The sequence below is a fragment of the Barbus barbus genome, assembly GCF_936440315.1.
Source record: "Barbus barbus genome assembly, chromosome: 46".
NCBI classification, from domain to species: Eukaryota; Metazoa; Chordata; class Actinopteri; order Cypriniformes; family Cyprinidae; genus Barbus; species Barbus barbus.
This window is the reverse complement of record NC_136724.1, coordinates 13695262-13711621: the sequence shown is the minus strand read 5'-3', so window position 1 is coordinate 13711621 and position 16360 is coordinate 13695262. Positions and strand designations below refer to the sequence as shown.

The window sequence follows — 16360 nt, the reverse complement described above, 5'->3', positions numbered from 1 at the left end:
AGGTTTCTTCACAAGACCAGATCTTATTCCAAAAGCTGTCATTTTCAGCAGGCTCTACCTGAAGATATTTTAAGATATATCATAACCTTTTTAAAGCAAGCTTGTAAACTCATACACCTGTACGCATTATGGCCAATAAGGTCTTGTTTGCATATGGTCAGACCCTCTGGCTACATCTGATATGTGGGTTCATGTGACACTGGAGTAATGATGCTGAAAATTCATCTTTGCATTCACAGGAATAAATTACATTTTATAAAAAAGCTACTTTAAAAAAAAAAAAAAAAAAAAAACCACAATATTAATATTTTGCTAAATTTTTGATGAATAAACACAGCCAATATTAATACATCTATTATTATCTATTATTAAATAATATTAAAATATATTAAAATAAAAGATACTTTAAATTGAAAAAAAAAAATTCACAATATTATTTTGTAAATATTTTGCTCTATTTTTGATGAATAAATGCAGCCCATATTAATAAATCTATTATTAAATACTGTAATAGTAGTGTAGTAGTGAGCATAAATTTTCTTATGCTCAAAATCAGCTAAAAATAGGAGCAAATGAGTTAAGATGCTTCAAAAACAGACTTTGCTGTTAATCCAATGGGATCACTTATGAAATCATGTTTATTATAAAAGGAGATGAAACACATTGGATAAGCTGCTTGATTAGTACATTTAATCAGCATGAGAAGTAATTTTAAGAAGTCAACTTACTAAAACAGTATTAAAATTTACAGCAACTGGTGTTTTCAATTTTCTTAGCTCCAAATTAAACATATATAGGCTATGATATAAAGGACTTTGTAATATTTATAAGACAAACTAGAACCACAATATGCAAGCACAGAACAGAACACTTTAATATAGCTATTAGAAATAATTGATGTTTTTTTTTCTGCTATGCATTATAAACTTGCACTGGGCATTCTCAAAGACTGCAATGGGCTCTTTAATAAGTCCTTCATAAAAAGTAAAAGAAAAATAAACAGGACAGGGCATCTAGCCATAAAGGTTTCACTCACACCAGTGAATGAGCACTTTATTTGCTGAACCGGTGGGTCTCTCCAGGGGTTCTGCGGCACATTGCTGACTCCCTTCACAGTTTCTGCTGATTCTGATGCAAACACATGGAACTCCGACTGATGCTGACAGCAACATTCACTACAAATCTGAAACACTACCGCTGATATTCCAAGTTCCAAACTGAAGACTGCGGCAGGAATTGCCTTCATTATAAAATGCTTCTACCGCTGACAGGAATTCCACAACTGTAACTTTAGCAACCTACATTTTTAATGTGTAAAAAAACAAAAAGCTTTTAGGCAAAATAACACAATTATCATATCTAGTTCCTTTTTTCTGCACAGTGAAGTAGTAACTGATCCATAAACTCTCCATATTTGAGAGTATCTGCATGATTTCAAGCTTCAAAATGTAAAAGCATAATTAAAGTATCATAAAAGTGGTCCATACATTCTCAACATTGAAATAAATTAATGGTATTTCTACTAAAGTAAAAAGAGCAATGTTGGTCTCTTCTCTAAGAAAACAAACTTCTTCCGTCTTCCTCCAACATCCTGAGGTGGCGCTAAAACTGCTGACCTGCTCCTCATGGACCTGACCTCCTGTTCCACAGACTAATTGCCACCTTAATGGTATTTGCCGCTTAAGAAGTGCACTTGGGACCAATTTCATGTGAGGTAAGATAGAACTTCAAACCAAGAGAAAAACTGAATGGACTTGCTATCTGCTAACCAAATATAAACTGACTTATCAATTAAAACAACTCAATACGGGCATTCAGTGAATGCCACTTCTCTCAAGGTTTTGCATAAGTTCTTGACATCTGCACACAGTGATGTCCTTTTCTCAAACAATTGTCACTGTTGTCAATAAAAATTTATTTTGCCACTCAACCTCACGATGCTATAAACAGGTATGCATTTTCAGTTTTTTTCCAGTGGAATATATATATATATATATATATATATATATATATACATTTTTTTTTAATATTTAATGGTTAATTTAAAATTTTTAACATTTAATTATTAGTTATTTTCCATAAAACAACAATCAATACTTACCAGGTCAGTATAAGAACACACACACACACACACACACACACACACACACACACACACAAATGCTTTCGTGATATCATGCTCTGCTGCAAAATTTGTTATTACACACATGGGAGCCATTACGTCATTGACAAAGTTTTTTTTTGATGAACTATTCCTTTAATTTACCTTAATGGAGATTACAGTAGGACTATAAATGGGCCAGGTCTTTATGAAAGTGATGTCTGAAGAAAAAAACAAAAAAAACAATAGAATCTTCATCCGTCATGACTGATATACTGCTCCAGTTTCAAACTCACACTGGGAAAATATGTTTTTTTCCCACCACAGTGACAATACTGTTTTTTTTTTTTTGAGACACATTCAGGCACTTGTGTATCTAAATTGTAAATACTAAAAGTATTATCAAATTAGGCAAAAAATTAAAATTAAAAATCAATAAATAAACACAATGCACAACCTGAATTCTTTGGAAAAGTGTTTTTTTTTTTGTGGAATTATCTGAGCACATACCTAAAAACTGAGTTAAACTTACAGAAAAGACAAAAATATTGCATCAACAGAGCTGATGTTTCATCACATCCTCTACTAGCATCTGCGAAAAGGGACGGCTGATGCTCAAGACCAAAATGTCTCGACACACACTCTGGCAATCACCACCTCCATGTGAGCTGCTGATCAAAGGCGCGCTCCACTCATTAAAGGGCTTTAGTGCAGGAATGTTATTATGAGGAACCGCCCAAAGAAAAGTTGGTAATCCCTTTGTACCTTTTTCCTTGCCAGCCACAGCCTCATTCACCGTGAGGTCAGATGCTCACTCTGGCCTCCTAAATCTGTAATCCTATCCACTCTGAGAGTGGCTCTTGCTCTTTCTGCATCCCTTTTCTCTTGCTTTTACTCACTCTTTCTCTGTCTCCCGACCATGAAATAAGAGAAAACATGGAGTACTAAACTAAAGGGAACTAAAATTGAAAAAGCAAAGACCGAACAAGAAACAGCTGCTGACCCATTTATAGAATAAAAAAACTAAACAACAACAACAAACAACACAATATTATACCATAAAATACAAAATGAAAAATAAACAATAGGATAAAATTACCACATGCAATAAAATGAAAAATAATAAACAGTATAAAATTAAATAAAAAATAATAACAGCACAAGACAAAATTAAAGCAAATAAAATAAAATAAAAAAGATCATAACTCAGCACTGGCTTTCGGATGTTATTATGACTTGTAAAAATGGTTTGTGATAAATGAAGAAATTTTTGTAATGCATTATTTAAAAAAGAAATGTAGATTTTTATTAGTATTTTTTATATGCCTTTTAAATATCTTAAAACTAATAAAACCAAAGTTACAAAACAAGAAAAGTAAACAGATGTTATGATAAAAATGAGAATTATAGCATAAAATATAATGAACAGCATAAAATAGAATAGCATAAAATAAAGTAATGAACAACAACCAAAAAAACAATAAACAAACAAAAACAAAAATAAGTTTTAAGAGGTAACAATTAAGTTTGCCTAACTTTTAAGTTTGGGAACTTTTGATGCCTTAAAATTGCTGCATCCATCAGCAAGGACAGCATATGTGTGCCATACATTATTTCATCCCTATAATAGTCAAATATGCTGACAAGCATTTCCTCAATGTTTTATTAAACACAGAGTCACAATCACAGGTAGGTGGTGATCAGAGTGCATGTCTGCGTTTTCATCCTCGTGCTGGATTACAAACTGGCTTTGCACTGATTGCACGAGCTTTAGAAATGCCTTTGCCATGACCCAGTATTCTGGGTAAGTGACAGATGATCCCTCGGCACATTCTTTCTAAAAGAGCCATCTGGGCTGACTGGCTCGTGCACACTGTATTTATCTGCATAGTGGTCACAGACAATGAGGGCCCAATGGGGGAAGGGGCAGTGAGACGGGTACTCTTTTGTGTGTGTCTGGTGTCAAAGAATGAACACACATACACCTGCAGCTTCTCCATCTCAAAGTCAGTGACATGTTGGTGTAGTTGGGGTCAGTGGATATTCAGGTCTTATAGCTCAGACATCTGTGAATGCATCTGCGGCTATCATTCAATGTAATATAGATACATTTTACAATAAATGGTCATTTAAGAAATTTAATTAAATAAATTTAGTAGTAGAGGATGTAAAACTATAAAAAAGTTCAACTAACCCTAAACTTGACCTCAGACTCAAACCAAGTAAAAAAGTGCTGTAATTGTGTTGTAGTCCATCTGCCACCGTAACGTCATGAAGCGACGAGAATACTTTTTGTACAGAAATAAAACAAAAATAACGACTTTATTCAACAATTCGGCACCGTAACGTCACCGTAGCGGCATTTTGAAGATTATCGCTGCGTCTGTGTCAGCCGCGACACACAGATGCGTTTTCTACGTGGATTTACGCTTCGATTTGAACGCAAACGGCGCATCCCTATGTCGCGGCTGACACGGAAGATACTCTCCAAAATGGTGCTATGGTGACGTTACGGTGCCGAATTGTAGAATAAAGTTGTTATTTTTGTTTTATTTCCATACAAAAAGTTTTCTCGTCGCTTCATAACATTACGGTTGAACCACTGATGGTAGATGGACTATTTTGGTGATGTTTTTCATTCTTTTCTTCACATGTACGTGCCTCTCTGACAGCGCTCAGAAACAGTCTCTCAGACAGCACGTGCTTATAGCGAAATTAGTTCTCTTTCACTGCTGAATGCATTTCAACGGCTTAAATCACTTGTTTATAAACTGCAATGTTAAACGCATGTCAACGATAAGTTTTCATGACCACGCAGCACAGCAACGTCACATGAGCGTAAAAACTTTTTTGGTTGACAAATTTCTACCGGTTAATCGTGTCTACCGGTTGCCCACCACTAGTGACATACATAACCAATTATGAAAGACAAGGTCATAAAAGGTAATTCAGAGGTTTACTGAAAGGTTAATCCATCTGTAAGGGCTGCATGTGTGTGCACATTACAAACCAATCGCCAAATTCATCCTAAAACCTGCCCTGTGAAGAACACAACCCAGAAGAATTCCTCAAGGGCTCTCTTCTGGGCCATCAGAGTCTGGTCAGTCAGAGCCACGAACATTCATCCATAGGATCATTAAGCAAGCCCTATAATAAATCAATACTCCAGGCAGTCTACAAAAACACATCCGGATCTACTGAGCAGCAGATGTTACATCTACATTCAGATGCCGCTCTGAACTGGGGCAAGGTCTTCAAAATGAGATTAGCATAAGAATTGAGAATTTGGGCTAATTAAGATATATAACTATGACCAGCGAGTCAAAAGCTTGTGTTGCTACATGGGAAACTGTCACATGGAAAATATGACTCCGCACACATGGAATAGACAAATGACCTTTCATGCTACATTTCTAACGTTGTTTCTAAATACTAAATACTTGGATTTAGAATTTCAACCTATGAGTCCCAGCACAGGCATATTTTACGAATAAATAACTTGCTAAGTATCTCCGAGAAGGTCTTTTTCCATGGCTTCATTGGCTGGGACTGAGACGTGGCAAACATTTTGTGAGCCTTATATCCTGAGGGAAGGTCCTTAGATAAGACAAAGTCACATCTAAAATCCCTGACAGGCCAAAGAATGATTAAGGGATATAAGCCATGGCAAATGCACTGAGAGGCTGCAAATCATCAACTTACCATGTATTTATAGCAAAACAACAGGGTTCTGTTAAAAAAAAAAAGGACATGGCTTCACGCTTTGCATAATCTCTTTCTCCTCTCATTTAGGCTAAATATGGTTCCAACCACATATCGTGCCGTTTCAACAAGCAGCAACAAAATGTCTTTTGAGAACAGGGTCAGCGAAGACAATAGGTGTCTTTCAGACCAGTGTTGTAATGGAGATATTTACATGTCCACAGTACACACAAAGCTAGGGGCAAATGTACTTAAAGAGGTCACCCAAAATATGAAACCGTATGAATGTCTTTCTTCAGTGGAATTCAAACGAAAATGGTTCAAAGACTGTGCCGGTCACTTTTTTCCATGTGGTTGCATTGAATAGGGACTGAAACTTTCAAACTTTTTTCCCGAGTCTTGATATAACAGCTTTGTGTGAGAAACAGACAGAAATTCTAGTCATCATTCATAGGTTAAATTAACAATCTTAACTCTTCTTAGTCGAGTTCATTAGAAGCAGTGATGTCTGACTCATAAAGGAATCATTCTTTTGAATCAGATCAATGTTATTACTAACTAAACAAATAAATAAACATCTTGCATTGCATTGACATCTAAGTTTAAGTCGAAGTAGTAATATGACTAAAATTAAAACTGAAAAATGAAAGCTAAACAGAAATATACAAACAACAAACTATGTAAAAATGAAAAGCACATAACGAAAATTAAATGGAAAATGATTTGTTCCCAAAACAGATTGATTCAGTTGATTCACAATTCATTGGAGATGATTATCAGTGAATAACAACTTAAATAACTGTTTGTAACAACAGCAGAAATGCTAAATCAGATGGCTTTAGAAGACTTGAAATTGAGGATTCATATTATTATTATATTTATGTTATTCATATATTTTTGTGTTTCTGTGTCCTTTTCGAAGCTTCAAATGAATTGCATTCAAACTGCTTTGAAAAGAATAACTTGGGCTTCAGAATTTTACCTTTTATGTTTCTCAGTCATACAGGTTTGGAACTACATGAGACAGAGTTTTAATTTTTGGGTGAAGATTCTCTTTAAAAATTCATGCTTGTCTATCAAAGAACATCCTGTCAGAATCACTCAAGCATCAAGAATCAAACGATGAACACTTAAGTAACTGCTTGGCTCCTCTTTAGATAAGCTTAAGACAAATACCTAGAATGCCGTAATCTCAAAATGCTTAGAGGTAAACACTCCTACAGGCAAACCAACAAAAGACTATCGGGACACTACCAATACAACTAAAGATGAAAATCAGACGACTCAAGCTGAAATAACTCCTCGTCCTATTCTCTTGTACCTTTAACTGCCAATTTTCATTTCAAAGCCTGAAGGCTGTAACTCTCCCAGGGTCAAAGCAATGAATGAAGTGATCTGTAATAATTTAGCTCAACCCGCTGTCATTTAGTGACAACCCGGATCTGCAATTAAGGTTAATTTGGAGAATAAGATTGTTTAATTTGAGTTGCTCAAATTGACATGCATTGTTCACAACCCCTGCGGACAGCCACTAATTTCGATTAACGCCATAACAAGTGCTCTGATCCCATTTCAAAATCTATGTGACATCTGTCAGAGCCAATCTGCCTGCTCACAGGCACGTAGGTGTAATGGCCCCATTTGTAATGTTCAAGCTATATAAAATGGTAATGTATAATCATTATGTCATTCAAGTAATTTGATACGAACACAAAATCATACATTCACATAGCCCAGATATTTAAACTAGGTTATTTTGAGTTTGTGAGCAGCACCACTACTAGAAAATGTACCCTGAAACAAGCCAACTGTTTCAGAACACACAGAAACTGGGTATTCAATTTTCATGTGACCTTTAACAATCACAAGACCAAACGCTGCAATTCACTCACTTGGAAACAGCCGGTATTAGAATCTACTGCTGCAGAAAATCAATTTTGTATATACTGAAAGAGAAGACTTTCTAATAATACAGTTCATTCCCGGTGACGGGATACATATACAAGGATGATGACCTGTTTAAATGGGGGGTGGGGTATGAGTATGGGACAGTGATGGAGGGTGGTAAAAAGCTCTATGGCTATCTGCTGAGTAACTCTAATGTGGGTTTGGATGTGGCTTCTGTAAGTCAGTAGTGTGACATGGGTCCCAATGTTTTGTAAGGCTGCACAACAGCAAAAGCACAGCCCTGGGAACATGATCGCACATAATGGATGGAGCGTGTGGAGGAAAATATTAAACTCAGGAGCAAGAGAGGACAGATGTATTTAGCTCAGTGTGTGTCGTTGGAAATGTTGAGCACACAAAGAGGGAAAACTGCAACGAAAACTAAGGGGTTTTCTTCAGCTTCGGGCACTTTCACATACCAGGAGGATTTATTTTTTTTTAATACTAAAAGATTTCTACTTTTTATTTCTTTCTCAAATGAAGATAACACACATAATTTTTTGCTACACTGTACAACGTGATTTTACAAAGTTGTGAATAAAAAAAGAAAAGAAAATTTCAGTCTTTCTACTTAAAAAATGTTTAATTCAGTATGTTATTTGTCATGTCTTTGTAGTTATTTCTCAAATTTACTAGCAATTTCTGAATGAAAATAGTTTCCATGTAAATCCTACATAATTTTTTTCAGTGTACTTTACAAAAGGCTTTTTTATGTATAGATTACAGTGTTTTACTCTTGTCCCAGAATTTAAATTTAGTCTAGGAAAATTCATCATAAAAAATATAAATTACTGATGATAATTCAGATAAATATTGAAGTAATATATCCATTTCAATATTTATTGTGTGACAATTGCATTGGAGGTAGGTACTTTTTTTTTCTTACAGTGTTTGTTGTAAATGTCAAACCAGCATTTGATGGTATTAAGACACCAAGCATAGCTTTGTGTTTGATTGTTGGTAATAAAATCAGTACATACCCAACAAGTACATGCAGCATCTTTTGTAATACTAGTAATAATAGTACTTTTAAAACTATATGGCAAAAAATGAAGCAACTATGCAAGCAAAAGCAATTACCACGCTGAAACTGACTGTTACAATCAATGTGGTGGTGCAGTTTCAATTTCTTCTGACTTAAACATGTCCAACAGTGGGCATTTACTTTGGTTTCGGCAAGCGGTAACGCCCCTTAAAGCTGTGTTTGGGACAGAATGTTTTTGACAGAGTAAAAATGAGGATGGAAAATTATCTTTTTTTTTACAAATATTGGACATATTGGTGTAAAATGGTGGGAATTTTTATTATTTTCAGGAAACAAAAATGTCCAGTGATGTATAGACCACTGGACAGTGTTGGTTTACAAATTAAAATAGTGAGAGCATGAAAAGTATGTTTAACAACAATTATTTCCTAAAAACCCACCGGGCCAAGTGTTGAAGAAACACCCATTAAAGTCAAAGTCTCTCTCCTTCTCACATACGCACACACAAAAAGCAGCAGCTGTTACCACTTCTAAATTTAACAGAAGCAGGCTGACAGAGAAGGTGTGTTTACACAGGGCGTCCTGATATTGTGCACACTAATTTAACACAGCCTCCATCCATCTTGCAGTATTCCTCAATTACTACCGCAAATAAAACTGCTCATCCACCAGGGAGCCGTCAGTGCATTATGATCAACTATCTCTGACAAAACGCGCAACAGCCAAAAAAGAAATAAAGCAGGCCCTTAGTTATTACAGTGCCAGAGCTTAAAGTAACAGAGCTGCTACTGAAGTATTATTACTTCATTCTGCATTTGGCAGCGAACTACAATAGAGACACACACTCAAGCACAAAGGAACAATTCAATCAAAACTGACCCCCTCGGTTGACTGCAGTCTATAAGCCACAAGCACCACGCTAAGAAAATCATTGGCCTGTAAACCAGCCATAGAAACACCTGGGCCCCCACTTCATTAATGAATTGCTACCAAAGAGGAAATTGCAAACGCTGTCAATTGGGGGCCAAAGTCATGTCCATTGTTCAAATGAAGAACAAGATCATTAAAGGGATAGGTCAACCATAAAATGTCATTATTTATGCAGCTTCATGTCATTCCAAACTTGTATGCATTATTTCTTATTTGGAGAGAAAAATTCAATATATATATATATATATATATATATATATGAATAATCTGGCAAAGATTACTTTGACTTGGAATGTATATAATAGTCATATTAACTAAAGTTGTAGATAAAATAAAGATTAGCTGGTGTATGTTTTACAAGAATATACTGCTCCATTCTTTCTACTTCAAAATTTCACATTTACTTCAATGCGTTTTCAATTTCTTTGTAATTAATTGTGAAATTTACTAGCAATTTGTGAGTGTAAATTGTTTCAACATCATTTTTTTTCAATGCACTTTATTTATTTATTTGCATGCATGCACATGCCACACTCCCGATTCACTTCAATTATTTTAAAAAGAATGGCCACAATTTTCTTAAAGTGCTTCTTTTCCATGCAAGTAAACTGATATAGATATCTTTACAATGTACACTATTTAAATTGTATTTTTAATAGTAATATCGTTTAGAGTGTCAACTATTCGTATAGGCTACTTTTGACATAGTTGGCTCTGAGACAATTGCTTATGTTCTTCTTAGTGGTTGATCGATATATATCAATGGAAGCCCATTTCCGCCACCAGTGTTGGGGGTAACGCATTACAAGTAACGCGAGTTACGCAATAATATTACTTTTTTCAAGTAACTAGTAAAGTAACGCATTACTTTTTAATTTACAAGAAAATATCTGAGTTACTTTTTCAAAAAAGTAACGCCAGTTACTTTTTCCCCATTTATTGACTAACAGTGCGCTGTGTGAGCATGCTGTTACTATAGATCTAAATGTGAATGTGCATGAATTCATCCCACTCGCAAAAAACTGATTTAGTATTCATCAAAATGAATTAAAACAGTGAAATGCAAACTCAGAATATGACGCAAACTGCAGTAATTAAATATGATAAATAACACATATGTATCTAATACCATTTTATTAACCAATGTCTTTGCTGCTGACCTTTGATGATCCAGTTCAACCATACTAATAAGCAAAAATGACTTTAGATAAACTAACAACTGTACTTCATTGTTTTTTTATTGCCAAAGAGTGTTAAACCTTCTTATCCTGAGTTTTACTTTACAGACGTGAATTTACTTTTCCTTCACAAGATACAGGGCTTTTACATTTGAATTAATGTAATTTCTTGTATTAAAAACAATCAAGCCCTGCTCCTATTTAAAAAGTAACGCAAAAGTAACGTAATGCATTACTTTCCATAAAAAGTAGCTAAGTAACGTAATTAGTTACTTTTTTATGGAGTAACGCAATATTGTAATGCATTACTTTTAAAAGTAACTTTCCACAACACTGTCCGCCACTAAATAAAAAAAAAAAAAAAGGTAATTGAAACTTTTTCATCTCACAATTCTGACTTTTTTTCTTTGCGAGTTCACATTTTGCAATTCTGACTTTTTTCCTCAGAATTGTAAGATATAAACTCACTACTGCGAGTTATAAAGTCAAAATGGTTTGATATACAGTCAGAATTGCGGGATATAAATTCACAATTGCGAGTTATAAAGTCAGAATTGCGAAATATATAGTCAGAACTGCGATACAAACTTACATTTCTGAGAAAAGTCACAACTGAGAGTTTCTATCTCAAAATTCTGACTTCATAACTCACAATTGCGAGTATATTTCTCGAAATTCTGACGTTATAACAAGTCAGAATTGTGAGATATACCCCCGATTTCACAGACAGCCTTAAGCCTAGTCCTAGACTAAAATGTAAGTCTTAGCTGTTTCACCTGAAATGAACTTGCAGTGACTGATTTTAAAATATATCAGTGCCTTTATTTTGTCTCAAGATGCACACCAGTAATGTTTTTTTCTAAGCTAGTTTATATAAATTACTTAAATGTCCTAATTGAACTATGGCCTAATCCTGGTTTAGCCCTGTCTGTGAAACCGACCAATAAACTCGCAAATCTGAGAAAATATCAGTCTTTTTCCCCCCTCAGAAGTGGACTGTTGTAAAAATTGCGCAATTGCGAGTTATACAATTGTTTAAATCCCGCAATTCTGACTTAATATCTCACAATTGCGAGTTTATATCACACAATTCTGATAAAAAAGTCAGAATTTCCAATTTATATCTTGCAATTCTGACTTTATAATTCACAATTGTGAGTTTGTATCAAGCAATTCTCAGAACTGCGAGATGTAAACTCACAATTGCGAGAAAAAAGTCAATTGCAAGAAAAAGTCACAATTACCTTTTTTTTTTTTATTCAGTGGTGGAAATAAGCTTCCTTATATATTGACTTTGGTGGTTTTGGTATATAGATCTTTTTAGGCCATTTTTAAATGATCTGCATCAGCCAATTTTGTTTTTTTGAGCCTTCAAAAAAATGTTTGAGCCTTTAAGTAAAGAGGTTTGAGATGCTATTCTCAGTCATTCTTCATGTAAGTATCACTGATAACTGAAAAGGGGTCAGTTTTAGTATGTGAAAGTGTGTCAGAAAGAGGAAACAGTGGACAATGGACTTTGGTTTACATCAGCTCATTAAAATGAATCTGCCTGAGGGATTTTGGGCTATGTAAATGTTTTCATAATGCAGACTCCCTGTTTGTTGCACACAACTAACTAGAAACCATAGTAAAAAAAAAAGCAAATGAAAGGATGCAGAGAAAAGAGAATAAGCATGCTTTGCAAAGAAAAACCCTGTCTGAACCACCTGTGAAGAGCACAGAGGGAAGTATAACAGCCCTAAGCGACGCTAACGGAATGCATGCGCAGCTCAAACAAGTGCTGAGGACGAAGCAAACATTCCACTCTACTTCCTCTCAATGTATGGGAGATTTCAATTTGTCTTTTCTTGCCCCAAGTGCTTTACACAAATTGTGACGGGGTTTGAAATAATTGGAACAGGGAGATGCCTGAAAGAAAGTAGGCAAAATTGACACAATAAATGGTTCGTTTTATGATTCATATTATTTTTAGCTGCATGTTAGTTGAAGTCTGTGAATCAAGACTCAACCAAAAGCCCAATGTATACTTTTCTAAATATTTAGTTATTTTTCTTAATCTAGATATATCATAAATAATGAATAGCACAAGGTAATGCAATCATAGTATTAAAACAACTGCATTATTGTCATCTTAATCAACCCATTTAATGGTTCATACAAGATAAGGAAAGAAACTACAGTACAAGAAATTTTTTTTTTATAGGGTTTATATTCCATTTTAAGATATCAACATAAAATATTTTTTTCCTAGCCATGAAGTTTCAAGGGAGAAGAAAAACCTCAGGCTTTCAGAATGTAGAGAAGCCAGTTGTTTTGTGTCTCTTGCTCTCAGTCATATCATGCTCACTGAACTGGCTTTAGGTGTAAGCGGTGATCAATACATTGACTTTAAGGCTGCAGCATATGTACTTTATAATGGGGCTCTTTATTCCAAAGACTGCTTGTACATGTTCACTGAAGCATTATCACCCATCACAAAGACCCCTCCCTGTTTCTGGATCAGTGCTGTGCTTCTTTAAAAGATGCTGTCTGGGAGTGTGTACAGCTGGGGGTTACAGTCAGGCGGGTGTTGCCCCAGACAGAGGGTCCGTCACTGCCCCACTTACTCACCAAGCTGTAGATAAAGGGGTCTTCCTACAAAATTCTAAATCACTGGTCTGTCCCAATCAATCATACAACTAAAGCAGCTTTGTTTTGTCAAAACCTGTTGCTAAGCACACTCCCAGCATGCTTCATATCTTCATAGTTACCATGGTTATTGGTTATATTATATTGTTTATGGTTATATTTAACTTAACATGTTGATAATAGCATGATGCTAATTAAAACCAAGATTATTTAACACCGATGTCACCTTTTTTCAAGTATGGAATGGTTTCTTCAACAAAAGTCTCTTTAAATACAAGTGCACCCAAAGAGGCTTCATAGAAATTCATCAGCATGCTCAATCACAGGGGGGAAGGAATGGGATTTGGAAAAGATTAAGGATAAAGGTATATGACAGAGGAAAGAACATCATGTGATCATGTATTATACCCCCCTCAACTTGCAATGACCTCTGATGCTGCTCCAAAATTAACATTTATAATACAATAACATTAATATAATATAACAATGATATTACTATATTTATAATTTTTTATTAATTTATTTAAAATATACAATATAACAATTGTGTGTATATTGTAGTCTGTATTAAATTAATTAAAAAATAAAAACCAGTGTGTATGTTTAATATTTATATACTTTATATTAATGTGTATATATTATGTATTTACTAATTTATAAATTCAATAAATTATGAATAAATTATTCATATATTACTTATAACTATAACTAAATATATTTATATATTAAAATTATTTTAAAACAAATACAAGAACATATGAAATATATATTATTATATTGATAATTTTTATACATTTAAAATGTACAATATATAATATAAAAAATGTGTGTGTGTATATTGTATTCTGTATGTATTAATTAAATTAATTAAAAGAAACAAGTGTGTGTTTCATATTTATAAACTTTATACACTGTGTATATATTATGTATTTATTAATTTATATATGATTTATATATTACTAACTACAACTAAAACTATATATATATATATATATATGTTAATTAAAAACATTTTTAAAACTAAAATAAAAAATATACATCTAGTGTGTATATTTGATATTTATACAGTTTTATGTGTAGATATTTATAAACAATATTTATAATAATTACATATGCTATAAATAATTTTTTCATATATTTATTATAAAATGTTTAGGGAAATTTTTATGAATATAGAAAATAATAATTAATATAAAAAAATTAAAAATATAAATTATATATATATATAAATAAAAAGATGACACTGTTAACCATGATATTAGAAATTAAAGGTCAACAAAAGTAAAAACAGAAGCACAAGACTAAGTAGGTAATGACACAAAACTACAAAGAAGTTTCTTACCAAGGTAGAGGGAAGCGTTCTCCTTCTTCACGTTATCATCCAGGTACGTTGGTCCCAGCGTGTAGATAGGAGTGGATCCCATGCCCACCAGGACCTGGGCGCAGACGAACAGGGCAACATAGATGGAGTGATCGTTGCCCTCTTGGTCCCTTGGACAGGACGACACATCCAGAGCATCCCTTCTGCTCCCATTCCCATTCGAGCACAGGCCTTTGTTCCCCGTGGATGAATTGACCTCTTGGATTTGATAGGGTGGAGAGATGAAATGCGGAAGGGAGAACAGAGCTGCTCCCACGGCAATGAACACCCCTCCAACCGCCAACCAGCGCGGCCTCTGGCCTCTACCCCCGAAATAACTGATGAAGACCACCACCAGAAGACTTCCAATGTCAAAGCAGCTAACCAACAGTCCTGATTCTGAACTTCTAAGGCTGTATCGCTTCTCTATAGTGGTGATGACACTACTAAGGTAGCCCGAGACCATCAAAGACTGGATGAACGTCAGGTAACACATACAGAACAGAAAACACCTAGAGTCTGACAGAATCGCCCTCATGTACTTCCTCACAGGAAAGTGGGCGAATCTTGCCAATGAAAAGCCTATTTTTTTACCACCTGCTCGGTTGGATTCAGTTCTCATAGAGCTGCTAAGACCCACCATACTGGACATGGAAGGGGAGAAATCTGTCCTGGTGGGTGAATCCAGTTCACTCGAATCTCCTTTCTGTTGCAGCTCATTGAACGGCAAGCGCTGGTCGGTATTTACTAAAGTCTGCGTCATACTGACCAGTCTCGGTTCCAACGACTCATTAATGGTAGGACAGTCTCCGTTAAGAACGGGCAGGCTTTTGGATTTGTAGCAACCACCTGGATCTCCATATTGTCCCTGGAATTCACCGACTTCCAGAGATTCTGATATATCACTCCTGGTCTCATCATTGTATGATGAAGTCATTTTGGCTTCGTGGAGTCAATGCAAGTAGAACTAAGATTATAAATTAAATGTAAAGTTTACAGGAGTTATTCTACACCTTAGACACTTAATAAACAGATTAAAGAGGACTAGATTTCAACCGTGATCCCTCTGTATAGTTGTGCAACAGCTATTTTTCTTATTCCTCATCATAATAAGTCATAATGTGGTCATATAATATACATTTGATATATTATATAACAGTTTCGCCTCATTTATAAGTATAGACGCGAAAAGTTCAATTCATGTCATTTGAATACACATCGAATGAGATGATCTCTGGTTATGGTGCTGAAATGATTCTTTGTAGTTCAGTGATTCAGAATCCTAAAGACAACGGAAATAAAGGCAAACTAGTATTAATTTTTGTTTACTAACTGTTCAAGAAGCATTAGAAACAGCGTACAGATCCTGTCATTTGTTTAGTTTAGTCGAGCTGTTGTCTGGTAGATTAGTGGTCGAGCAAGACAAAGAATAACAGTAAACGTGCGACGGACCACTGAGGAAAATTAAAAACCTGCTCGAATTATTTGTTTATCTAATACAACTAATTCCACACCTAACATTTACGAAG

The 16360-nt window shown here is 34.7% G+C and overlaps 1 protein-coding gene across 1 annotated transcript in view; it reads right to left on the bottom strand.

The window, feature by feature from the left end:
- Positions 1-16360, bottom strand: part of LOC306865025 (solute carrier organic anion transporter family member 5A1-like) — a 54714-nt gene that overhangs the window by 38129 nt on the left and 225 nt on the right. Inside the window, exon 2 of the mRNA XM_079409350.1 lies at positions 14814-16113. Within this exon, the coding sequence (XP_079265476.1) occupies positions 14814-15768 (955 nt within the window). The 5' untranslated portion in view covers positions 15769-16113. The remainder of the gene's footprint in view (positions 1-14813; positions 16114-16360) is intronic.